Below are 26,115 nucleotides of genomic sequence, written 5' to 3' on the forward strand. Positions count from 1 at the left end.
TGAGATATCTTACATCAGTAAACGTTGATGTTAGTTAGATTTTACCCTCTCCCAGACCCCTCATTAAAACCCATTTCAAAAATAAAACTCTTAAGTTTTCCTATGAAGTTCACATCCCTCTCTTATATAGAGAATGACATCCATTACATTTCAATCACGTTCTAATATCATAATTAGTCGAGTATGTCATTGATAACCAAGGGTGTCTGGTTCATAAAGATACCGGGATATAATCAGTGACCTGGTTATATAAATATCTTCATGCCTTTACAGAATATAGAGAATAACATCCATTAAATTACAATAACATTTTTATATCCAAATCACCTGAGAAAGTGCTGTTTGTGGTGACTAAGGGTGTTGAATTGATTAAGACACTGGAATATAGTCATTGACTTGTATATATATAATCATCATGCCTTTGAATATAGGTCTGTAAATTCTAAGGATTAAGGAAGATGCATTGGAATAAGAAAGGATTAATTATTCTCGCTACCAGGTACTTATGTCGGGAAATACTATTTTGGAGAGCCTAGACATTCAGTAATTGTCTTGTTCTTACACAAATTCATGATGGCAGAAATCATCCCCAGATGTAATGTTATGGTTTGAAATATGGGTCATTAGAGGGTATAATTGGAGAATTTATAAATATAACTTTACCTTATTTTTTGTAGGCGTGATTTCTCCTTGGTGCGTAGTGCTGAGGCTAATGTGTTAGCATGTTTACACATCATGTATACAGCTATACTCAGCATAATGATGTTCAGCTGAAACAAACCAACCAGCAGATCGTTAATTAACACTTCAATCATCTGTTAGAAAAATATTACTTTAGATTGATTATCAAACATTTGGCATTTTAAAGTGAAAATATTGCATCAACTTGATTTTGAAAAAAAAAATGTATTTATAGTTTTTCTTTTTTTTTTTCTCAAAAGAGAATCAGAATGTGGTAATAAGGTATTCTTCAGAAAAACAAGTTTTTAATCACATGAGAATATGAAATCAATGTTCGCCCCTTTAAACCGACATGTGCTAATCTTTCAATATCCATGTGCTTAACCCTCAATATTTGTGTGCTAAACTCTCAATATCCATGTGCTAAATTCTCAATATCCATGTGCTAAACCCTCAATATCCATGTACTAAACTGTAAATGACCATGTGCTAAACTCTCAATATTCATGTGCTAAACTCTCAATATCCATGTGCTATGTGCTAAACTCTCAATATTTAAGTGCTAATTAAACTTTTAATATTTAAGTGCTAAACTTTCAATATTTAACTGCTAAACTCTAAATCTCCATGTACCAAACTCTCAATATCCATTTGCTATGTGCTAAACTCTCAATGTCCATGTGCTAAACTTTCATTCACTCCCTCCCTCACCACTTTCTTGGTTTCAGACTCCACTTACTGTGATGACAGCAGCTACAGGGCCAACAAAACTCCAAATAAATCCATTGTCTGTCCTCAACCAGCAGCTAAAATTTATACAATTTCAGTTATAATTAAATACTAGGTTCATAGAACCGATACTTAAATTATAGCCCAACTGGGTTCGGTAATAGTTTAGTAATGAAACTTACTGCCTATTTGGTTTTGTAATTTGAATTACTTTCAATGTAATAGCTTTCCACTGGTAATTACTGCTTAACTGTGTATTAGTTGAATTCTATTCAACTGTGTACCAGGTAATAGTTTAATATACTCGTACTAATTGCCTAATACTTTTATACTTTATTAGATTTGCACTAGTACATACTGTGTGTCTGTTCCATAGCCGGAGGGCTGGATTCCTGCAGCTATTCCCACCACAATGGCTGGAATTCCTGTAACGACAAATTTAACAAAGTCAATTATACCACAATATATTTAAACATTTTAATCTTTAATTGATAAACACTGCTTTTATTTTTCTTAAATATTGATGAGTTCTAAAACCAGAAATGACCTTGTGTGGTGAGGCAGGATACAGAAATAGTTTTGTTTTAAGAAAAATCAATATTCTAGATATGAGAAGTAATAGGAATTTTTCAATAGATATCAATCAGAATGCTTCAAGTCCATGAAAATTTAATTCTGTTGAGAAATAAGACTTCTCCTCCTGTAGTGTTTTGTATTGTTATCGGTTTAATGCAATCTGGGATGTCTTGTGTATTGTAGAGAACTGATACATTTAATTTAATCAAATCTTTCCCATCAGCAGTGATCCAATTTAATGAAAGGATGAGGAGAATGACAAATTACAAGATTTATCTCCCTTTCCATCCAGATTCGATAGTAACACATCACAAACAAACACTTTATCTTCAAAATAGCAACCTGGATAAGAGTTATTTGAGTGCACAATTTGCAATATTTAAATCCAAGTAGCAAACAACAGAGTGATTTAGAAATGTCCTTAAGACATAAGCTCCCACCTCCACTCCACAGATGTGACGGATGTCAATGATACTATAATGGTGTGAAAATGTATTTAAAATAATATACAACATTTCATTTATTTAACAATAAGTAAGTGTATTACAGTAAAATATGGTTTTAACAAACAACTGGGGACAAACGAAATCACTTCGTTATATGCATAGTTCGTCATATACACATTACAGACATCTTAAAGGAACCTTGATGCGAATGAAATTTACTACGTTGTAACTATGAATTTGTGTTTTACTGTTATTAACCCAGGTACATATTTAGATTTTAATGTAAGTAAGGTTTTACCGTATCCACATAAGTAGTAGATCCTGCTGCGTGACCGGCCAGGCTCAAACACTTCAATGAGCATGACATAGAGCTGTACTCCCTCCAAACACATCCAGCCAAACGCACACAGGAAAAGATAGTGGAGCACACCGGCAATCACCGCACACACAATCTACAATCATGTTAAATATGTAATTAGGAGTTAATCACACTGGCAATCACAGCAAACAAGAGTATATAATATTATCATCTTTATATGGTAAGAAAATTGGATAACCTAAAAATATCTGATTTTCAAAATTATTCGAACTCCAATTTCAAACTTCTATCTCTACCATGAAAGCTTAACCTGTGACCTTGAGGCTTAACATCTTTCCTTGAGGTTTAACCTTTACCCTTGAAGCCTAACCTCTGATCTTTTAAGCTTAACCTGTAACCTTAATGCTTAACATCTACCCTTGAGGTTTAACCTCTACCCTTGAAGCTTAACCTCTGATCTTTTAAGTTTAAAACTGTGACCTTGAGGCTTTACATCTACCCTTAAGGTTTAACCTCTACCCTTGAAGTTTATATCAATCTGCGATCTGGAGGCTTAAACAATACACTTGAAGCTTAACCTCTGACCTTGAAGCTTAACTAATACCCTTGAAGCTTTGCCTCTGACATTGAGATGTATGGTTGTATCACTTACATGATTTTGGGTCATGCCTATTCCGACCAAAAAGAGTAGTTCAGCCAACATGAGGGAGAGCACCAGATTCTTGTGTATGGTATTTCTGTCACACTGTAGCTGTCTGTAATACAAACATCCAGACATGATTTTTACATCGTTATTGCCATGAACGACATTTCAGGATATTTTACATTAATTATTTCTTGAATTCATTTATTCATTGTTTGAGTCATCACATTTTGCTGTCTACTTATGATATTTTCTGTATCGATAAGAAGTTGGGGATTTTCAATTTCAGAACTTAGACTTACCTGAAGAAACAGAATGTGAAGAAACTGAAGAAGAGACACAGGATAGAGATGATACAGCCAATGAATGTAATTGCTTGTAGTGACACCTGGTGTTCTGGAGACAACTAAGGGGAGACAACAACCAATGGTTAGTTAGTTAACCTTGGAACAATGTCATAAGGTTACATACACATCAGCAATAATATCTTAACTTATTGATTAAACCTTGACCATATCCTATTAGGACATTTTTGTTGATGACCACAGGTGAAGAGTGACCTACTTTTGTTCCCGTGACGTCCATCAGTACAGCAAAGTTAGTGAGATGGTCACACTGACAAGTGGTGTGAGTGTCGTTACTGGACAAGGCCTGACATCCTAATCTTGACCAATGGGCAGGCATACTAAAAATAGAACATAAGACAAGGTCTGATGTAAGTTTGACTCCAATAGAATTTGTAATTTGGTTGGTAAGACATTTGGTGACATTAAGGCTAGCTTTAATCAGGTGTAATATAAGGTTTCATGAAGCCATATAGTGTTAATTACACAAGATCTGTTGCTAAATCCGTACTGAAGTATCTAAAAGTTTGTTTTCATCATAAAAAGAGGAATGAGTTGCAATCATAGCTTAGGAGATTATTTAGAGATGGTGAATTTCGTCTCCCTTACCTGCTATAGATATCCCAGTAACTACACACAGGATCATACTCAGCTGAAGACTGAAAGGTTAAAAAATAAATTTGTACATACCCACACAATCATATTTAAGCAGTGGAATATATGGTTATGTCCTTTAACTCATTCCCCCCCCAAAATTCAAAATGAACTGTTCCGGACTTTGAATTAAGATGGGTTTAAATGTGTCTGCAGGGGTGTATAAGTTTATAAAAGTATAATACCTTAACCACACAGTATCACTACCTGTTTTCTTATAAGATTCCATAGACCAATACAGGAAATTCAAGAACAAAGTTTTAACAAAACATTTTACATACTTGAAAGTTTAAATGTAAACCAAGTTGAGGAATAAGGGACAAGCATAACTGTTTCAAAATGTACACAAAGTTGCATTGCTACAACAAATAGCAATCAGGACTTGTTGTAGATTACGCATACAGTGTATCTATTTCATTATTGGCCCTTTGTGAGCAGAAGAACGAAAATATCACTGAACATTAATATTGTTGCCACAGTAATATACCTCATATTGAACTTTACCTGTAAGTGTTTCAGAGTAAACGTAATTGGTTGTGTTAGTGGTGTTGGCTGCCGTGTATTGTTGTTTATGGAGGCGGAGAAAATCTTGGAGTTGATTGGCCCAACCCTGGTGGTTGCCTTGGTAACCGTCTCAAATTCTGTGTCCGTCCCATCTGAACTGTAGCCCTTGGTGTCTTTCTGTTTGTCCTGTGACGTCTGATCACTAACCATCCATTCATTGAGATGTTGGTAGACGACAAACACGACTCTCACAGCACCTGTAGGAAATTCAGGATCATAGCTATGTACAGCTGCTATCTGTTAAATTACCAGTACATTCATATATTATTTCCCTATAATCAATGGACCACAAAATCTTGATACTTTCTGAATGGATTTGTCTCTGCTCTAATTACTCATTAAAATCTGCATTACTGACTTAACAGGACCACTTTTTGATGTCCAGAATGACCAATTACATCACAATTTAACCTTTGTAAAAAGGCCATTTGGCTATAGAAAACTTTTTTTCATTGACTCCCTTTGTCTTGTTTGATAGCATGTTACTGTTAAATTGGATCTTAACTGTCACTAAAATACAGAAAGCTGAAAGTCAGAAGTAACAATCATATACAAAAAGAAATTTTGATTCCATCGGTTGTTTACAGCTACTTACCGTCCTGATGGGAGGACTGAAGACCCTCTATGGGTATGGTGACCTGGTCCGCGTCCTCCGCCCACACTCCTCCAGCGCTTTTAGATGGAAACTTCATGGACTTTTTATTGACATCTACAGCATTCACTTCCATCACTGGTATAAGGTGAAGAAAATATATTTATATCACAATGCTAGCCTACTTAGAAAATCTGAACAACAGATTTTGTGAAAATTGCAGAAAAGATCTTCTTTCTCTTGTGGTCATACATGAACTAGTTTTTTTGTGTCTAAGACTTGAAAACAAAAGAGTATGATAAGTACAAAGAAAAAGGTCTATGCAGAAGTTTTTGATTGATAGCAATTTCATTTAATTTGACAGATATGCCTGATAAGCTACAATTAGACATGATATACATGCATGGACACACAATCAGTACTTCATAAACTGTTTCAAAGGTATTTCGAAGAGAATTTGATTTGATATTATTCAAAATTTTGCCGATAGGTATCAATCACTTACATATATTTTCATCTGCCTGTATGACCGATTCGTCCACATGTAGTGTGCTGGCGATCTCAAATCCTGTTTCTTCCATGCCAGTGACCAAAGATGTGGCGACTTCTGATCGGTCAACAGCGTTCAACTTCTCCCAGGAACTACTGTGCTCTTCTGACAACAGGTTACTTCCTGTTTTTACAATATTCTACAAAAACATAACACACATCAATATGAAGATATGTTAGACAATCTTATCATGGCAGAACTTAGTATATGCAGCAAGGTCCAGTTTCACCAACATTCCTTAACTTTAAAGGATTTCCTCACTTCTTCTATTTCCAAAAAACAGTGAATTGCTGGAGTTTTTCCTCATCTTTGAATATTGCTTTATTACATTCTTTAAAAAGAGGAATTAATGAAACCAAGAACCACTTGAATAACAACAGGTCATCAAGACCACACTTACCTTTGTAAGTCTTTTCAGTGTCTCTTTCCTGCGTTTTCTGGAATGGCGACCTGTTTGTCTCTTTACCAATTTAATGAGGTTAGGGAGAAGGGTCTTAGCGGTTTTCTTCAAATCCCCGACCCATATGGCCTTCCCCCGATTTGTCATTTCAAGCATCTTCTGAGCAGTCTCCTCCGCGTCACTGTTCTGTGTCATCTACAATAGCAAAGGTCATTCTCAAGGTCAAGTAATGTCAAAGGTTAAAGAAAAGGTCATTCCCAAGGTCAAATAATGTCAAAGGTTAACGAAAACATTTTCAAGGTTAAATATCTATTTGATGATTTTATGGTTAAATGTTCATTTATGATCAAAACTTTAATTTCAAATTTTGAAGGTTTTTGGAGCTCGAAAGATATCTCAAGGTTAAGTAAAGATAATCAGCCTGAATTACCGGTATGTCACTAACAGGTCAAAGGTTAAAGATATTTGATGAAGAAGGTACAAAGTACCAGATCGCATATTCTTTTAATATTAATATTCTTGTAGAATAAATCAAAAATTTTCTAAAATTCTCTAACATTCTCAGACTCTAATATTGTTAAATTTCTATTTTAGGATACAGATCCTGTTACCAACAATAAATGTTCTTTCTGATTAAGATTCTTTTATGATCAGTCAAATCATTCAATGACATATAATTTCAAATTTTGTAGAATGAGTTGAAATGTTCTCTTAGGATCTTGTGAAGGTTAACCATTCCCCAGAAGTTCTGTTGACATATGATCCTGAAGTAATGTAATCGTGAATGGAAATATGAACTGTTGTTCTTGTTGTTCCTGATAGTTCTTCAATAATGATGAAATTCTACACCAAGATCAACAAAACCCGTAGAGACAATGAAACTATTGAAACATTGCTAGAGTGATGTTTTTTATCTCTAAACAGTGAATATAATATTACATTTTATGATGTTTCAGTGTGAGAATTATCACAGAGAATAACAGTGTAACAAGGGAACAGAATCTAAGGGAGAATGGAGAACTAATAGGACTGGTCCAACCTGAGAAAGAGAGGGATACTACATTCTTCATTCATAAGGACAAGCAGTTGAAACAGTGAGAGGAGAGAGGAAAGGAGAGAAAAGTTGATAGATCTAGCTTATATTCTACATTCTTCATCAATAATGACAAAAAAAATTGGACTGGCCCAACCTAAGATAGGAGGGGTTGAAATACTTACCATATCTTCCACATTCTTCACCCATGAGGACACGCAGTTGGACTGGTCTGGTTCCCCAATCCATTCTCCTTTCCCACACTGCCAAGACATCATACCTGCAAAAGTAAAGTGACACTTCTGATAACCGCAATCTCCATACTGACAACCACACCAGAAATACTATAGAACCTACTGCTACAACCTCCAGATATAGCATTCAAATACAGTTATAAACCCTACAGACAGGGCTGGAGATGGCTATGTGATACTTTACCATCTAATAGTTGTTTTATTGAAGACATGATGGAATTTCCCAGTCAGTGAATTAGACAGCGACTGAATGGTACTATAGAAGCATAGAGGAGGATGTTGCAATCCATAAATCAAAGATTCTTTGGTTTGGGGAATTTGAGGGTTTTAAAGATTTATAGTGAGCAGATTTTGATAATCTCTTGACCGATCATTATCAAATGATCTGAAGTCAACTAAAGTCTGAAAAAGTCTTAAGCTTTGTACCTGTTTTGTATATTCTGTATTTGCGTATAACAAAGTTATCTGCCCATGTAGGTAGGTATTGATTTGTGAGCATAATATCATATTTAAGAAATTAACAAACAACCACAAATTAACGACATCACAATTGATATCCCTGCATGTAAATGCAAATTACTCTGGATTATGCAAGGATGGAATACACAAATATATTGAAGCAATCTAATTAAAATTTGACTTGTAATTTGATCCGCTCCACTCAATGATCTTCGTTACGCTCCGCAGGAAGTTGTTGGATCTTGTATTGCAGCGTAACGAAGAGCATCGTAGTGGAGCGGAATAACTAGTCTAATTTTAATAAAGTTATAATAATCATGGTCAACAAAAATAGATTATTGTAAGATTTTTTATATAACCCAAGGCCGGATGCACTATAATGGTAGTTTACTATCTTTACACTACAGTAATAGAATTTAACAGTAATATATCCCAACATGACACCGTACCCAACTTACCAATTCTACCCTGAGGACATGGCCGTTCAAACGTCTCTCCCTCGCGGACTGGCGGCCACCACACTCCCTCTTTGTGTTTACCATAGCAGGTCTTCAGTCTGGGTAATACCTTTCCCTCGTCAGGGGTAGGGGTCATAGTTGGGGGCTGGGGGGTTGGGGTTGTTACCCTCCAAGGGGGAGTGGTCGCCAATGTTGTACTGGGTTTCTTGGTGACAGGTCTTGGTTTCGGAGTCGTAGGTTTTGGTGTAGTTGTAGCTTTAGATTAAAATGTCACAAAATGAGGACAAATAATTAACACAGCAGGATCCATAATTCAATTCATTCTCATCTCTTAATATGTAAGCAATTTTTACCATTACAACACTGGGGAAACCACTTTCTACCGGTATATGGCATATTTTCAAGGGTACTAAATTTTTTAATCAAACATTTCAAAATATGAAGTAAAACAAAATTAAATATGAACAAAACGAATGTATGACGTAGCTTGATATCATACCTAGTGTAGTTGTTGTGGATGTACTGGTTGTAGTGGGAGGACCTGGTAATCAAAACACAACAAAATGAAAATCATAAACCAATCAAAATTCACCACTACCGCTAGTGACTACTTTACTAATAAAATTTTAAACAGAGAGAGAAAAAAAATAAGAAAAAATTATAAACAAATTAACGATCGCCACTAAATTCTGCATCATATTGATGCCAACCGATGACAATGTACCGGAAGTTACCACTAGATGATGCATCGGCAGCCATTCCACTCTCAAGGTCAAGGTTAAAATACCATATATGGACAACTTTTAACTAATCAAAAGATGCCCATTATATTTTCATTTTAATTTCAAAAACAATATGATTACAAAACAAGTCAATCTTCCTAAATGATGTGCTCTCAAAATATCTCTCAGAATTCTATGAATTTAGAATGACTTGTAAAAAGGTTGTATAATGTACTGACAAATTAAACTCACAAAAACAAAATGAAAAAAAAAAAAGAGAAAAAAATGAGAAAAAATGAGGAAATTCAATAAAAGAATGTTTACTTTAAGGATTAACAATGTCAGTTAAAACAACACATGTATTTCAATTCTTTTGTCAATATCGTAAACAAATACTGCAGTGACAGCAGCTGTAAGTTATAAAAGGATTCGGAAATCCTGTACATCACGATCCCATACTTCTGCTAACTCTTGAACCTATTCAATTTCACAAGTGAGGAATCCTGTTAAGTGTATCTGTCGCAAAGAAGAATAAATCAACAGAGAGCATTAATAACGAATCTTAATAGTTAAAAATTGAGTATTGACATCCTCGACATCCCCGAAGGTTTAACGTAACAAGATATCGGCGCTGTAGAAGATCAAGATACCACATATCAACTAATTCTCGTAGACCTTCTGTGAAGATCAATTTGGTGTGGAAAACTAAAGAGGGCAGTTTACGGAGCATAGGGGAGAAGGGCTAAATTAATCCCAGAGTAGATGTTCACAATGGTATTCCTCGCCCTTAAATGGAAAATCGATGTCAAATAGAGCCTAGTGCTTCACCAAGTCGACATCAAACTTGCTGTGTTAATACCGTCACACACACATATACCTATAATGTGATGATGAAGACAAGTCCGCGGGATTATTTTTACTAAATGGAATACATTTACTCAATAATTGCAGAGTAAAACCGAGGGAAAACCTGAAAATAATAGATTGGTATACTGGTAGGACAACATATAAGATAGATTAATAGACTTTATACACCGACATCTGCTGGTGGTAGATGAAATACGGACATTAATATCATCAAACGTAGCTTCTTAGAATAACAAAACATGATAATTTTATCAAATATGTCTTATTAGAAACACAGGAAACTGAATTACATACAAAAATACAACAACTAAAAATAAAGATAGTTTTCTGCATTAAGGTGATGAAATAAAATTTCGTATAAAAGTATTTTTAAGATGCTCTAGCGCCGACAGAGCAAAAACTATACCTATCATTTGAACATATGTCTAACTAACACAAAATGCATATAAGATAATTCATTTTGCCTTTTGGTGCATGTACAATCAGTTCTTAATTTCATATTGGACATAGTGCCATGGAATTTTTTCGGAACGCAATTAAATATTTCCAAGCAATATATTTATCTTGAAGAAAATTAAGAAGCTCAAATTTTTCAATGGTGGTAATGGCGTAAATTATTAAAGTAACATTTGTAACTGAAGAAAAATATTAATTTGTCTTCTCCTGTTTTTGATATAGAGAAAAAATACCATTCGTCAGCGGGGTAACATCTTAAAATCTTATGTAAGATTTTGCTGAAGGGAATATTCATTATTTAAGACAAGAGTTTGTATAGGTTACAACAGCAGAATGATTCTCACAACGGTACATGCTGATAACGAAGACAAAGCGTTATCCATTAATTTGGTTTCCTTTTACGCAGCTGTGGAATTCGCTATTATGATAAAACTTTGGATGATGCATATTGTTAGATTTCCTAGTCTATGGATAACATGCTGGGATCCATGCCATGCTGACTTATAGGTATAACTCGCCTTAAATCTCTTGTGGTAAATCAATATGTGTAGGTCTTATAAATCACTCTTAAAATACGGGGAGGGTGCAAAGTGTCTAGAAGGGCAAAATCACAAATGACTTTAAACAGAGGGAGGATGTAACTCACTTACAATGGCAAAATGACAACCTCTTTTGAACACAACCCTAAGGACAAAGACATGCTTGTCTTTTCGAAAGAGTCTTAAATTTCTCTAATGAACTAATTTTGAAAGTCAATTATTATCGTAATCCTCTTTTAAGATTATCCATTATTTTGGCTTTTCCTCAAGGCAAATTTGAAATTAAATTTGAATACTTTCGATTAAGAAAGGAAGTGTTACATTGTTAATTTAGCCATGAAGGAATGCTGGATGATGATTCATGGACCAATAACTTTTAATAGTATATAATAATTCACAGTAAATCCTACATGATGAGGAAATATCTCTTGACACATTGGCCAGGCATATTTTTTTATGGAAAAGACATAAGAGTTCCGCCTCCATACATCATGAAATGGGAAGAGATGCGAGATGATGCTACAGAAGGCAACAGAAATGGTTAAAGTTCAAAGCCCTGCCGCACCCCATCCCCAACGCCCATTACAAAAACTCAAGAATAAAGGTTAAAGGAGACAAAAGGGAGAAGAAAGGAGAGGATTTCAATGGAGACATACAGGAGTATAAAAGGATGGAGAAATAGGAAGGAAGGAAGGTGGGAAGGAAGTGTTACCTGTTTTCACACAGTAGTAGTGAGCCTCCAAGTATTTCTTTGTGTTTACACAGGGGTCACCAAACACGCTGTTGTTCACCGTTATATTGCAACGAGGGCGGCCATCACACCTACAAACAAGCCAATCAGAAAAGGGCGGCATGCAGTTAGACCAATGAGAATGTCTGTTAGAAACAATTCATCTACTAAGGGTTTAATATATGGGTGTCTGTGGAATATGTCTCTCTATAATTAAGATGCGGTTAACTTTGCTTAGTGAACATCTTACAGTAAGTTAAGTAATACAATATATGATTGTAATGATTAAGTGCCTTATATCTTAAGATCAAATAAAACCAGTATGTTGCAGATGGCTTATATGTGGACGAGTATATTCAAGAGGGCTTAAATGTGAACCAGCATATTCAAGAGGGCTTAAATATGAACCAGTACATTCTTCTAAGTTAGTAATATGAACTGGAAAAGAAAGTGGTTTCTATGTGTATGGGGTGTATATGTGGTCCGGACACACTTCTGGTAGAGTTAAATGTTGTGGAGTTTACATGAGGAGAGGACTTACTCGTGAAGGGGCTTAGTTGTGGATAGAGCTTAATGTGGAGAGGGCTTATTTTGGGATAAATTGTTTTACTTTTACAGATTCAAAATCAAAATTGAACCAAAAAATCAAACAAAATGTGAAAGTACTGGAATTTTGAAAGCTTTGTTATCAATGAACAATAAAAATGTCTTGTTTTTTCTCAGCCTAAATGCTTAGTTCGCTGAGCATGCCAAGTTCTTTCAAACACATTGAAAACCAAGCTTGGCAGACATACAATTTCTGAAAGAAAATGTCTGCTGAAATTCGAGAACTTGAACCACATAAACTAAACTTCAGATATTTTCCATATTTATTGATTGATCAGCTCAGATTTCAAGTCTATATACTTAAGCTATAATTTTTGTCTGTCCTTATGGAGAAGATGGACTCTTGTGTGTAGACTATTCAAATTTTTCTTCCAGAAGTACATTATTTTATAGAAACAAAATTTTAAACTAAAGTATATTTAAACAGACATATTTTTGTAAGCATAATGGGGAAATATAATTTTTAAGGCTTTCCTCATATATATATATATGGATTCATAAAGAAATATTTTTTTGTCGTGCTAATTTTATAAATTTTACATTTATGATAGTATGAATACAACCTTTCAGAAAATTATGAAGATCTGTAATTAAAGTCAGGAAAACTATATTTGCAGTACCATGCTTCTCTTGATTACATAAGGAGGTAGGCCAAGTATAGACTATCCATGACAACGACACAGTGTTATAATTACAGGAACAACTAATCTAACGACACACTGTCACCATGGAAACGTGCACTTATTGAAATATCCATATAGTGAACTAAGCATGTCACATATATCAATTACACAATAAATGCTTGTAAAGATGTCAATTTGATAATAAAACATCTCTGCCAAAATATAGAGAAGATGGAAGTTCAAAAGCCTTTGTTTCCCCATATCATCAAGCATTCATAAAGCTTGTAAAATAAGTTCAAAAATTTTGTAACCAAATTCACTTTGAAAAAGTTTTCTTCAAAATTGTTAGCGTTCAGTAAATTGCATAGTCATGATATTGATTTTTACCTTTGTAGCAATCAGTACATTTATAATGACTTTAAATCCACAAACGAATTAGTGGAAGGTTTTTTGATGGTACATTTCTATTCTTATTTTTGATCAAATCACACAGGTGTTGGTACAATTGCTTCCATGGCAACAGACCGAATTAGGCAAAACATGCATTGTATAATGAACTAGCTTTAGTTTCAATGCATGGCTTACCACGACACTCAAATTCGACCTGTAGGTAACTATAGCCATGTTCACAGGGCTCTCCTATGGCTGAGGCTGGTATAGTGCATATATTTTTCCCAGTGCACCTATCAATGTCAATAACATGTAAGATGTATTCCTAAAAATTTCCCCACAATAAAGCTGTCTCTAACATTTACACACGATCAGCAGATTGGCTTTATAGATAAGGCCGTTTTTATAGCCGCTAATTTTATTTTCATACAACCTACAGTAGTAATTGTAAAAGAATTATTAATGTCAGGGGACTGCGGAATATTTAATGTAATAAACAAAAGGTTATTTGGTGTAGAGTGAACAATTTACATTGCTGCTGTATATCTTAACAGATCTCATGCCAGTTGACTCTGATAGCAGCAATCTATTATTAAGCTATCACAATGACAATTAATATTACAATTCTGTAGTTCTTATATTTCCAATTGATAATAAATATCATATTTCTCTTCATCTATGGAGCAAGATAGGAAAAGAATCGCTAAAATTTCAAATTAGAATACCTTATTTATAATGAATTTTGTAATTAATTTCACAAAGAGAATAATTATGTATGTTTTGGTAATATCATCAAAATTATCCAAGATTTTATTCATCACTTTGAACATTTTTATTAAAATCTATGAATTTTAATGAAACGACCTTAAATACCCTTGGTAAACTCCAAACACCACTACTTTTGACCTCTGGTACACTAAGTGCACTATCCCTATAATGTTATGTACCTTTCTGCGACGATTCTTTGTGATGTATGCGATGCACATTGTAGGTTCCAGCCCGAAGTGGTACCATGCTGGTTACACATCTTCAGTATAAAACGGCCATAGTTAGCGCGAAGGACCCGGATTATCTCCCCTTGTTTACATGACAGATACAGCGTGCTTCCCTCGCAGGCGTAGGCGACCGTCACGTTACTGGGGGTGTGGCTGTTTACGACTCCTAAAACAAAGAAATAACATCATCATATTAAGTAGGGTGAATAATTGGTGAGTGATAATTGTGCTTTATCGTTATGATATCTTCAATGTCGCCGATTTACATTTCCAATTCAGGGGAGATAATCTACTATTATCGCATTCTGCTAAAAATCTTATCCAGATTGCAACTCACTCATTAAAATGAGAACCCCAAAAGAATTTTGAAAACTCTACATTAAAACAAATCATTAAAAATTATCTTGATAACAGAGACAATTAAACCATAAGTCAATAATCAAACAGATCAGAAGTAAACAGTAGATAAGTTGTGCAGGTTGAGAGCGGAACTTAATTTGATGGACCTGATAAATTAAGAACCCATCCTAACGATGCTTTGCCTTTTGTATAAATCTATTGCGATTTTGAACAAAATACATTGTATCTTTATTAATTCAAAATGGTGTATTACAGAAATCAGTATAAGTCTAACTTCAAAATATCTTAAGCGAAATTAGATATATAAAATATCTTATAAAAAGAAATTTCATGGAATTATAATATGTCACAAAGGAACAGTAATGTCACTTCAGATAAAAAGACAAAGTTAAAATGATCATGCGTTTGCAGTAAATCTTGTTGTGAATCGTGGCGAAAGACGTCTCCAGTCTCTGCGTGTTAGGATTAGATTGAGGATGATCGCAGGAGGTGACAGAGTACAACAGCTTTATAGTCTGGTGCTCCGGTGCATTTCCAACAAACTTCAAGGTCATTCATTTAAGCAAGGTCATCAATCAAGTTTATTTTGATAGAAATACATTAGGGAAATACAACACATCTATTATCGGCACTCGCTGCAGTTTTAGTTTCATTTTCGGAGATCTGAGCGCTGATTAGGGCGTGTTATACAATCAGACACTGTTGACTTTAACACCCGATTTAACCTTCCATGTTACACACGATAGTAAGGTATCACGCCAGTATTTAAATATGCCTTATCGTCAGATCTCATCTGATACACAGCCTCCAATGGTGGAATGAAAAGCATGGTTAATTAATGGTTTAACCCCTCAACCAGAACCTAACCAGTACATCTCAAAATAAAACACAATTAATTATTCAATTTCATATTAATAAGAATTCAAGGAAGACAATTAATAAATTAATTGTACAGGGTACTGTGACGATATAAAATTTGAGTATGATTTAGATTACAGTCCAGTATAATATCCTATTTAATAGTCGAGGCTGATTATCAATGTCTATAATATTAGAATTATCAGTAAAATTAACTTCATAATTTCAGTCACTTCATTAAAGTTTCAAAACTAGGGGAGATAATCTAGTATCAGAATTCAGCTGATAAATTTTTCTCAAAAATCGTGAGGAATTTAGGTGAAAATAAGGCATCTTGCATCAGGCATTAGTGGACCAAAGGTGTCTACATACCCAATGACCTGACCACAATAGTATAGACCAGTCTGTTTCTCTCTTTCACAAGAAATGAATTCTTCATGAAGGAATTGAGATGAAAATCAGACACCTTTAATCATCACCTGCAGATATATAGTGGAGCAAAGTTCTGATGATGACTCAAGAGACAGCGAGGTGAAATTGCATCACTATTGTAAAGGGAAAGTCAAAGAAACAACAACTTAATTGGGCTTATCTTGAGTGCAAAAACAATTCACTGAATTATTCAGTCCAAAGCAGGCAAGGCCTCTCTCTGCAGATCAATTAAAAGTTGACTTTTGTTCACTTTATGACGTTTCCAAATGCATCCTAACTCAATTAGTCTGTTCAAATATTGACTGTTACATATTTCAAAGTGTTTTAAAGGTGACATACATAATTACATGAGTGTGAAAAGCTGTAAAAATGCCTGTTACTATATATATCTCCAGCATCGAACTATCACAAAATCGAGTGGCCACTGGTGTGAGCTCAGCATCACCAGAAAGTATAACTGCGATAGTATCTAAGGCCCTGCCCCTATCTTGCAGTAAAAACCCTGTTACATTGCTTTATCATATGAAGCAATTTGTGGTTGGGGATGTTGACAAGACTAACTCTCTGTGGAATTAGATCCCGAGAATTTCAGACAGACACAACCACTCTTTAACCTCGGAACTGTAATCAGTCTCCCACAGCGACCTCCTCAACAGCCTCTTTGTGGTGACAGGAAGTGGCTATCGAGGTTTAAAAAGAGGATGTATAACGAGAGAGGTGGGGAAAGCAACTTTATAGATAAATTATAAATATGACAGCCATGGGCACTAAAATAGTGATAAACGGACATTAAGTTTGGATAAAATTAAACACTTGACAACCAGTCAAAATCATCATCCTTCCTCTAATTTCAGATTTGAATGGTATTTGTACAAATGTGCAAAAAGTTTTAATTTATGAAAAAATCAGCTGATATCCCAGTCTCTGTCTACAGATTTTTTGTTGAGTATCTTGATCTGCGAGTCTCACATGAGCTCATGATTGAGAGATCGCAAGCTGTCAATCAAATGGCCAAGGTACCATGTGACTGCATTTTTTATTATGTATATTATGTGTTTGCTCAGCAACTGAAAAGGTAAATGTGTGTTTGCGAGCACGCTGCGTGGTTTCATATTATCTGACTTTGGAACTACCTTAATGTTCTTAGATTTTGCACAATGATTACATAATTGTATGACTACATTTCACATATCATTTAATTAACATGCAACATGTAGTAGTAATTGACAGGATATTCTCAGAAAATGATAAATTACTTAAATTTGACACGGATGATTAATGTACATTTTTTTTTCCTGATGCAATTAAAGACCTAGCTCTCATCCAATAACTAGGGTAGTCATTACTCATTAGCTTTGTGAGTTCAATTCATACCCACTGTAAAACCTGTGTTAGTGACCACCTCTGTATAATGAGCACTGACTAACTCTGTACGATGAACTCTTGATTAATAAGACCACTCTCTTAGAGTCACAACTGACCATTGCACAACACAATATGACCTGTGTATAAAGACCACTTTGCAATAAAAGGTAAGATATTCTGTTTAATAGACAGGTTTAATTTGTATAAAATCGAATAAGAATTTCAATGCAATAATCTTTTATCAAATATGTTACGATACTCATCTACCAGATAGACAAAACAACTATCAGAAACAGAAACACAACAGATCAATATAACAAGCTGTCCATCACAATCTGCAATCAGCCGGAATAGAATGTATTGATTAGAAAATTTACAAGTAAACGATAATGGTCAGCTGTGACTAGATAATGGTCAGTTAGTGAGATATCCCTGGTCATTCTGAGGTGATAAGGCCACAGTGTCTGGCAGTACTATACATACCACTGCAGTGGTCATCTGGTCATTTGTCTCGAGTTTTTCCAGTGACATTATGGCACCACTGGACCTAACACTTTGTCCACTATTCCTCTATTAGGCCTTGTCAAGACCAGATCCTTAGACGCCTGTTAGGGACCATTCAGTTTTCAATACTCGAGATTTCCTCTCATTCCTTTGAGATTTCCTAGATTCCTTCAGGACCTTCTTAATGTATCATAATGACTCCCCTTGTACCAATGTCATAGGAGACAGAACTTTCTCTCCCACAGTAGCTGTCAATTCATTTCTATTTGCCAGGAACTTTGTCCTCCATATCAAATTATAGACATCTCTGTGCCACTACAATCATGTGTTACTGCCGTAATCTAGCTATCACTAAATTGAAATATGCTCCACAATCAAGTGCCTCCATCACAAATATGAAAGCATATTAAGTTCACACAACTAGCATTAATTTGAATGTTAAAGAATGTTTTTTACAACATCATTTTCTTTATTGATAATTCAATAGAGTACAAATGTTTTAAATGAATAGTTTCAATAATATTTTAACTAATTTTCTTTTGTTCGAATATTTTCTTATCAATTTTTTTCTTACAATATTTTTTTTCCTATTTCGATAAACACTTTCAATAATTATTATTTTACCAATAATTTTTTTTGTACAGATTTTTTTTTTTCTTTCAATATTTTTTTCAAGTTTATAACAATCAATTTGCTGCCAGAATCCATTTGGTAAATTTGTTCAGAGTGGCTGTACAAGTGTTGATTTTTTATTTAGAGAAGTAGAGGGGTTTGAGATAGTAAGGAGTTTGGCTGAGAGATCAACTGTTCACTATAATCTGATATTGTCTGGTGGAGAGAAATCCCAGAAGTGGTCTGAAATAAAACATGTGTGGAGTTGTGAGACTTACACTAATCTGATGTGTGACCCTAGTAAAGGACTTATCACCACTCTGACCCGACCATAAATTGTCTACTCTCTCCTACTGCAAGTCCGTTCCCCTTTCTACATCATGGGCTTCTTATACCTTTTGTGCCCTCACAACAGTCTTGACTGCTAGTTCCAGGTAAATTTGACCTTCAATACACATGACCATCGCTTCTGAGTGCCCTCACTCCAATATACCAAACCCCGACATCCTGTTCTTTATATGCCCTCACAGCACAATATCTCACTCCCTATTTCTATCTCTAATCCTGTGCCCTCATCACTGCAATATATCAATTATACCCCGACTTTAGAGTATACATTCTGTTTCACCCACGGTCTCTTCATCCCTCCCTTTAACTCTCTAAAACTCCCACCCTCATCTGCCCCTTTCATCCATTCTTTCTCCTTCTTCCTATCTCCCATAGCCAACCACACCCTGCCCATGTATGTTGCCTCATTTAGTCTTACCCATCACAAACCTAATATATACCGCAATCCATATATATCTGCCTCCTCCCATTCATTCTTCCTCCCCTGCCCCTCCCATAGCCAACATAAACTGCCACCCAAATCTGCCTCCTCCCCTCCACTCTCCCCACTTCTCATATAGTCCACCAAACCCCACCCACCAATACATATCTGCCTCCTCTCAATTACAAGGTCTGTCCTTCCCCACCGTCTGTCCTTCCCCTCCCCCTCTCATAGCCATCCAAACCCCCACCCATGTCTGTCTGGTAGCCACCAACACTTATAGCCTCCACAACAAACTGCCCGACTATAAAAGACAACAGATACATTGTACTTGGGCAGCCTCAGACTTCCATTAAAACTGTTAATACGTACATGTATGCCCTATGTCCTTTGGGAGCAGATGTGTCAGATAGGTAGAGAAAGATAAAATCACAACATTGGTGTTCCATCATAACTATCTGTAGACAAAAGGCCGACTGTCACTGTGTTAGAGTTCCCCACAGCCTAGCTGTTCCCGACTCCAATCCTATCTAGTTTCACTTTGGTTTTTTGGGCAGAAACAAAATTTATTTTATCTTACTCAACGAAAAACTGTTTCATGTCAACAGTGACCTTTTGTCTTTAAATCAAATTATTGCCCTCTTCTATCTACAGAATATATTTCTTTGAAGTTTTATTTACCACAATTCATGTATGATTATGTATTTATACATCCTTGGTACACACAAAGTGGAACAGGTTCAACCATGAAGCAATTAAAGTGCAAAACTATGAACATGTATATAATTAGTTCAATACATATACGCAGCAAATATTAATTTGAAACAATTTGTACATGTTTGAAGTTTGTTGTTGTACTCATTCACTTCCACAAATTATGAAATGTCATAGCAGTGTTACGGTAAAAGATGATTGCTCTATATCTGAACTTGTTCACACCTTGAATTTTAAAATGGACTGTTCCAACCCAAGAAATAGAAGAGTTTATTGTGTCTTTTGGGGGCATCGGAGTTCAAGTGCAATCACAATGAAATGACACAATTATAAGGATAATTATATTTACAATGATACAATGCTTGTGATAACATGGTGAAAACTTATGATTTATCTCACTAATTGAAGTTTAAATATTCTCTTATATTATTATAACATTTGTTTTCATTTTCTTTGAAAAAAATTCTCAATGATATTCCATATGCAGGACTATACCACAGGGTTCAGCCTCCTTAATTACCTCCCTGTATCCCGGATTTGTCCATATTTAGATGTGTAATGATCAACATCTGCCTGGGTGTCAGTACAATCTGTTCCTCGGTGATACATCGCTATGGAGGCACGCTAACATGCTGATAGAGGCCATAGGAAAACAGCCAAAGGAAACCTTACAATGATCAGGTCCAGCATGTTTATATGAAAGGATTACAAAAGATTGTATCGTAAATACCATCTTCATTTGAAACAATAATATACTGGTATCTGAATGAGCTACGATAACAAGAAGAGAAAAAAACACAAATATTGATTTGTCTTTATTTTCTTAAATAGTTGCAAGTTTTATGTGTAAAGATTCCCAGATGAGCTAGCTGTTTAACTGCCCAGGGGGTGTGATCAGGTTTTCTATGGGCTTCGATCTCAATTTAGTACCAAATACAACAGCTACATGGAAACATACTGGTACTGAGGCTTCTTGCTCCCAATTCAACCATTTCTACATTCTCAAATCTACACACAAAACTGTCATACATTTCTAGATGGCATGAAATTGTCTTTATTCTCCAAACAACATAAAAGCGGAGTTTTCACATGAGCGAAATATGCTTTATAGAAAATCGGCAGTAAACTCTATGAGGATTGGCTTTAAGCACTGTATAAGCAGGCTTCAGAGATAATGTAGAGAGCCTGTGTTTTCGATTAGGTTGGCTCACAGAACACTAGCTGTCAGTCTTAAGTATTTCAGGCAGACGGAGAGCATCAAAAATATCCTCTTTGTGTCAAGAAATAATTTGTGTTCTCACAAAGCAAACCTGAAAAGTGACACATTTCAATGACAAATTGAACTGCTGTAAACGTCAATGTTTTTGCTGAAATCTTATTACAGCATTTATTTGTGCTGAAGGTTTTCGCGAAACAAAATTCTGGAAATTGGAGTATCTATATATCATTTACTGTAGGTTAGACATTTTCAAACTTATATGTCTTATAAGTTATAAGCCAAAGTGACTAAATACCTAGTCAAACCTGTCTATACAGACCACCCAAGGGACAGATTAAAAACGGTCTCTATAGCCAGATGGTCTACATACACAGGTTGCATTGTGTTGGAATTGGTCATTTGGGATCCTCAGGCAAGTGGTCTGGCCCCAATTTCTCGAAACAAACTTAAGTCAAAAACTGACTTAAGTCAATTTGATTCACATAAGCTGTGTTGGAATTGGTCATTTGCGATCCTCAGGAAAGTGGTCTTATCATGCAGGTGGTCTTTATACAGAGGTGGTCATTATGAAAAGTTTTGAATTTGAAAATCTAAATTATTTACAGTACTAGTGTGGGGAAAATTTTCTCCTCTGTAAACACATGGAATTTTTAAAATTTTTTTTTTCTTTTTTTAAGATATTGATATGAGAAATCATTAAATTATTCTATGACAATTAGAAGTAGATTTAATTATCACGGAGTAGATCGAGTTAATTACCACGAAGTATAATTAATTATCACATATCTTCTCCCTGTTGGCTGTCCACTAATATGCATAGCAGTAACTTCCAGGGTAAAGACATGATGAGGCGTGATGAGGACAATGGTTAAATAACATCCTTATATTAGCTTCTCAAAGGACAAATGACTTCTTTCTTTACACATACAATGTTATCTATTTTGCACAAACACCTTTTTTTAGCAGATTCTTTATATCATTAATAGTCTGATTCTATTTTTACTGTGTTGTCTTTCTCACCAAGTAGACTACAAATACAGAATAGATTTAGGAAGGTGCTGGACTTGGCTGTGTGTGATATATTGAAGGCATTTGTAAATGTACTCTTGGTCTGACAACCACTGACAAAAAATCACTACCGAATGCCATAAGCTATATCAGAAGACAAAAAACAGAATGAAATTTCATTGATTTCCATATGAATAATTTCAGAACTCCAATTGAAAATCTGACATTTAAAATAGAATGTACTTTAAATGAAGGAATTTCATGCTATTCAGTGATTTAGGCAGAGTTTGCAGCGGAATTGTAGAACGTGTAAAAAGTAAGCTGAATTTATCATTGTATTCCGATGCTTCTTTAAGAATTAAAACAAGACACACAAAAAAACAAAGTCGCAAACATGTCTAATTTTCAGTGACATGCACATTGTGTCGCATGTGCTGGATAGGACACAGCTGGATTAGACTATTCAGAATGCAAAAGGGTCAAAGCATCCCCTAAATCAGGCCTGATTAATAGATAATCAGATTAGTGGTGACTTGTCTGTATTCTCTTTTGCAATAGTTTTTGCTGGTGACATTGCACTCTGTATGCACCACACATTCCAATATGGCTTCCAAGCATGGTGTACTTTTCTCATTTCAATTTTAAAAAAGCAGACAATAAAGATTTTGTTAAAATCAAATTGAAAAGTCCTGAATTTATAAATATTCATAGACATTCTTTCTATTCCCTTGTTTTATCGCAAAAAAATCATATCCCGTCAAAAAGCAGATTTACGGATTTACGTTCTGGAGCAGCTCAGATGCATGTGGTATGAAGAAAAAGTCTAGAATTGATTTGGCGTATTATATCAGGGAACCATACCATGATAGTTTAAGCATGCCAAAATCACACAAAATAATATTCAATTGGTACGTTCCAGAACACTTCAGGATCAGAAATATACAAGATATTATTTCCTTTTAGAAAGGCTTTTCAAGACTGAGCTTTCAGCAGTTTTATGAATTTTTTTAACTTGCAGTATATGTATATATAGCTGTTTGGTGACAAATCCTGTAGCATAATTTTTATAGATCTCATGGAATTTGCACAATAAAGCAATGAAAGGATTTAAGTCATTTACCCCTTAAAATTCATAATGGACAATTCCAGCCTTCGAAAAAGAAGAGTCCAAATGTATCTTCAGGGGTGAATGAACTAAAAAGAAGAATTTGATAAGATTTCAGACAACAGCAAAAAGTGTGAACAAAAAAGAGTATTGAGTCTGTATATACATTGAAACCTGCCTCGGACTACCTCTGTATAGAAACCACCTGCTTATCATGAACACTTTCATAGGGTCTCAAATGGCTGTTTAGAACACATTTTGATTTTGACCTGTGTATAACGACTACTTGGTAATAAAGACCATGTTTAGGTAGTCATTATAGACAGGTTTGACTGTTTAAGAAGCAGTATTTTTAATATTACTGACCTCTACATGTTGCTATTTTCCACTACATGTGTGTGTGGTCATAAAGAAATCACCTATGGGCTTAGATCTCTGTCTGGACAATGTCCAAACTTATTAGATACAAATCTAGCCTCCAGGTCAGTCCACTGTCCACTGTGTAATGGACAAAACATTCACATGTCCACAATAGTGATTAAGGCCGATAAGGCAATGGATAGCTACAATTTGAGAAGTAACGTGTGAGCATTGTCAAGGTTTGGTCAATGACCAGCAGGTTTACCACACAAAAGTGCAGGTTATGATCGAGTGAATTTCTATCTAAAGTATGGCTGGGTAGTCATTATAACTATTGCTTTTGTCAGCTACATGGTCAGATAAAGGCAGAATTGACCAGGGCCTTATTAAGTTGTCAGCTCTCGCCAGAATAACAGTCAGGTAATGGATGAATTTAATTAGGATAACATTTTTATAGTGAGACAAAATCTAGATTAAAGAACCAGAATACAACCAGGGCATATGCTGATTCTTAAAGCTTTGTTAAACATATCCTTTATTTAACTCATTCATCCCTAAAATTTCATAATGGACTGGTCTAGTCTTTGATTTAGAAGAGTCTAAATGTGTCTTCAGGGGAGAATGAGTTAGTAACAACAAATGACAATATAGCTATGGTATAGGCTGATTCTTAAAGATTTTCACTATCAAAAACAGGAGCAGACGATTTAGTATTTTTCTTCAGTTACAAAAGTTATTTACTTTACACCATTACCACCACTGAAAAGTTTGAGCTTCTAATTTTACTTCAAGTTAAAAATATGAAAAACAATTAATTGCATCCAGAAAAAAATCTGTGTCACTATATCCTATATGGAATGAAGTACTGATTGCGCATGCACCAAAGGCAAAACAAATTATTTATTATTATTTTTTTTTGTGTTAATTAGACATATATATACACAATTAAACATCAATCATTGTTCAAATGAAGAATATCATTTATGCTCTGTCGGCGGTGGAGCATCTTTAAAGGTAGCAATATATATTTTTGAATTTATGACTACTAAAATCAGAAGCTGAAATAATATCTTAAATGGATACTTCCCCTAAATTGTGACTGGAGTCATATGTCTTAGCACCAAGGATAATTCCCTTTGAAAGTGAAAACCGATTATTACTCATATTTCCCAAGCTGCCAGTCATAAAGTTTAATAAATGTAGATGATATTTAGACAATTATCCACATGGATAAAATATGGACAGCTTTGTGGTTCTAGAGGCCCCATGCCTCCCATTCCACATAGGAAACCTTATTTCCACCTGCCAAAGTGCTTGCTTGTCACCGCGCCTCTTGACGACTTTATCTATTTACACAAAACGTTAACCTTCTCCAGAAGATTTTCATTTCAATTTTTTAAGTTTTATTTTCTCCGCTAGATCATAAAAGGGCAATTGGAATTCCATGATGACATTAGTCTAAGCTATACCTCTGTGACATAAAGGCCTTTTATGCTTGTACATCAAGTCGGCTGTAGGAGTAATAAGAACTTACCACTAGATTTTATTGCAGGTAGGATTATGTAATTGTTTGGGATAGCATCCATAAACTAACTTTCTTCCAAGTTTTATTTGGGTGTAATTTTAGGATCAGACAAATTCGTGACATTCCCTGGTCATAATCAGATACTGGCCTTCTAATAACTTAAGAGCATGTCTTTTTATTTGTTGGTTGATATCAACACTTCAGTAATTAATGTGTATCTTCACATACTTGTATTGGGTAATTCATGAAAATGTTTTAGAAGAACTCTTTTATTCTATTTTGTGAACGTTAATTTCTTAAATACCTTATTGAAACATAAAATGTGAAAATAAATTGCAATGAAATAAATTTAATTGACCCACTTTTCTATAGAAAAAATTTTTGCCTCGGAGGAGAAAATCTTTAACAATTAAAAAAAAAAAAAATGTGAAAAATTTACATGAAAGAACAATTATGAAATAACAATTAATAATTAATTAAAAAATAATCCTGAAATGCATTAGAACAAAATGACAACTATCTTTGGTAATGACTTATCTGGTTTATTAGAAATCGGAAAGCAAATGGTTAGATCTGAAGATTTGCCAAGAGTGCAAAATAAACAGCTGGGAAAGATGAGACGTGAGATTAAGAGAAAGAAAACTCAAGAGTGGG

The 26,115-nt window shown here is 34.8% G+C and overlaps 1 protein-coding gene across 13 annotated transcripts in view; it reads right to left on the reverse strand.

Moving 5' to 3' along the window:
• Nucleotides 1-26,115, reverse strand: part of LOC138324853 (adhesion G protein-coupled receptor L3-like) — a 99,229-nt gene that overhangs the window by 9,809 nt on the left and 63,305 nt on the right. For all 13 annotated transcript variants that reach the window (XM_069270044.1, XM_069270041.1, XM_069270047.1 and 10 more), the window contains exons 3-19: nucleotides 14,583-14,796; nucleotides 11,999-12,108; nucleotides 9,202-9,243; nucleotides 8,703-8,957; nucleotides 7,717-7,811; nucleotides 6,499-6,693; nucleotides 6,054-6,237; nucleotides 5,552-5,686; nucleotides 4,897-5,153; nucleotides 4,348-4,397; nucleotides 3,959-4,079; nucleotides 3,697-3,800; nucleotides 3,404-3,506; nucleotides 2,731-2,884; nucleotides 1,769-1,835; nucleotides 1,421-1,487; nucleotides 664-770 (exon numbers count right to left, since the gene is read on the reverse strand). In XM_069270044.1, the coding sequence (XP_069126145.1) occupies nucleotides 664-770; nucleotides 1,421-1,487; nucleotides 1,769-1,835; nucleotides 2,731-2,884; nucleotides 3,404-3,506; nucleotides 3,697-3,800; nucleotides 3,959-4,079; nucleotides 4,348-4,397; nucleotides 4,897-5,153; nucleotides 5,552-5,686; nucleotides 6,054-6,237; nucleotides 6,499-6,693; nucleotides 7,717-7,811; nucleotides 8,703-8,957; nucleotides 9,202-9,243; nucleotides 11,999-12,108; nucleotides 14,583-14,796 (2,260 nt within the window). The remainder of the gene's footprint in view (nucleotides 1-663; nucleotides 771-1,420; nucleotides 1,488-1,768; nucleotides 1,836-2,730; nucleotides 2,885-3,403; nucleotides 3,507-3,696; nucleotides 3,801-3,958; nucleotides 4,080-4,347; nucleotides 4,398-4,896; nucleotides 5,154-5,551; nucleotides 5,687-6,053; nucleotides 6,238-6,498; nucleotides 6,694-7,716; nucleotides 7,812-8,702; nucleotides 8,958-9,201; nucleotides 9,244-11,998; nucleotides 12,109-14,582; nucleotides 14,797-26,115) is intronic.

The sequence above is a fragment of the Argopecten irradians genome, chromosome 6 (genome assembly GCF_041381155.1).
Source record: "Argopecten irradians isolate NY chromosome 6, Ai_NY, whole genome shotgun sequence".
Classification (NCBI taxonomy): domain Eukaryota; kingdom Metazoa; phylum Mollusca; class Bivalvia; order Pectinida; family Pectinidae; genus Argopecten; species Argopecten irradians.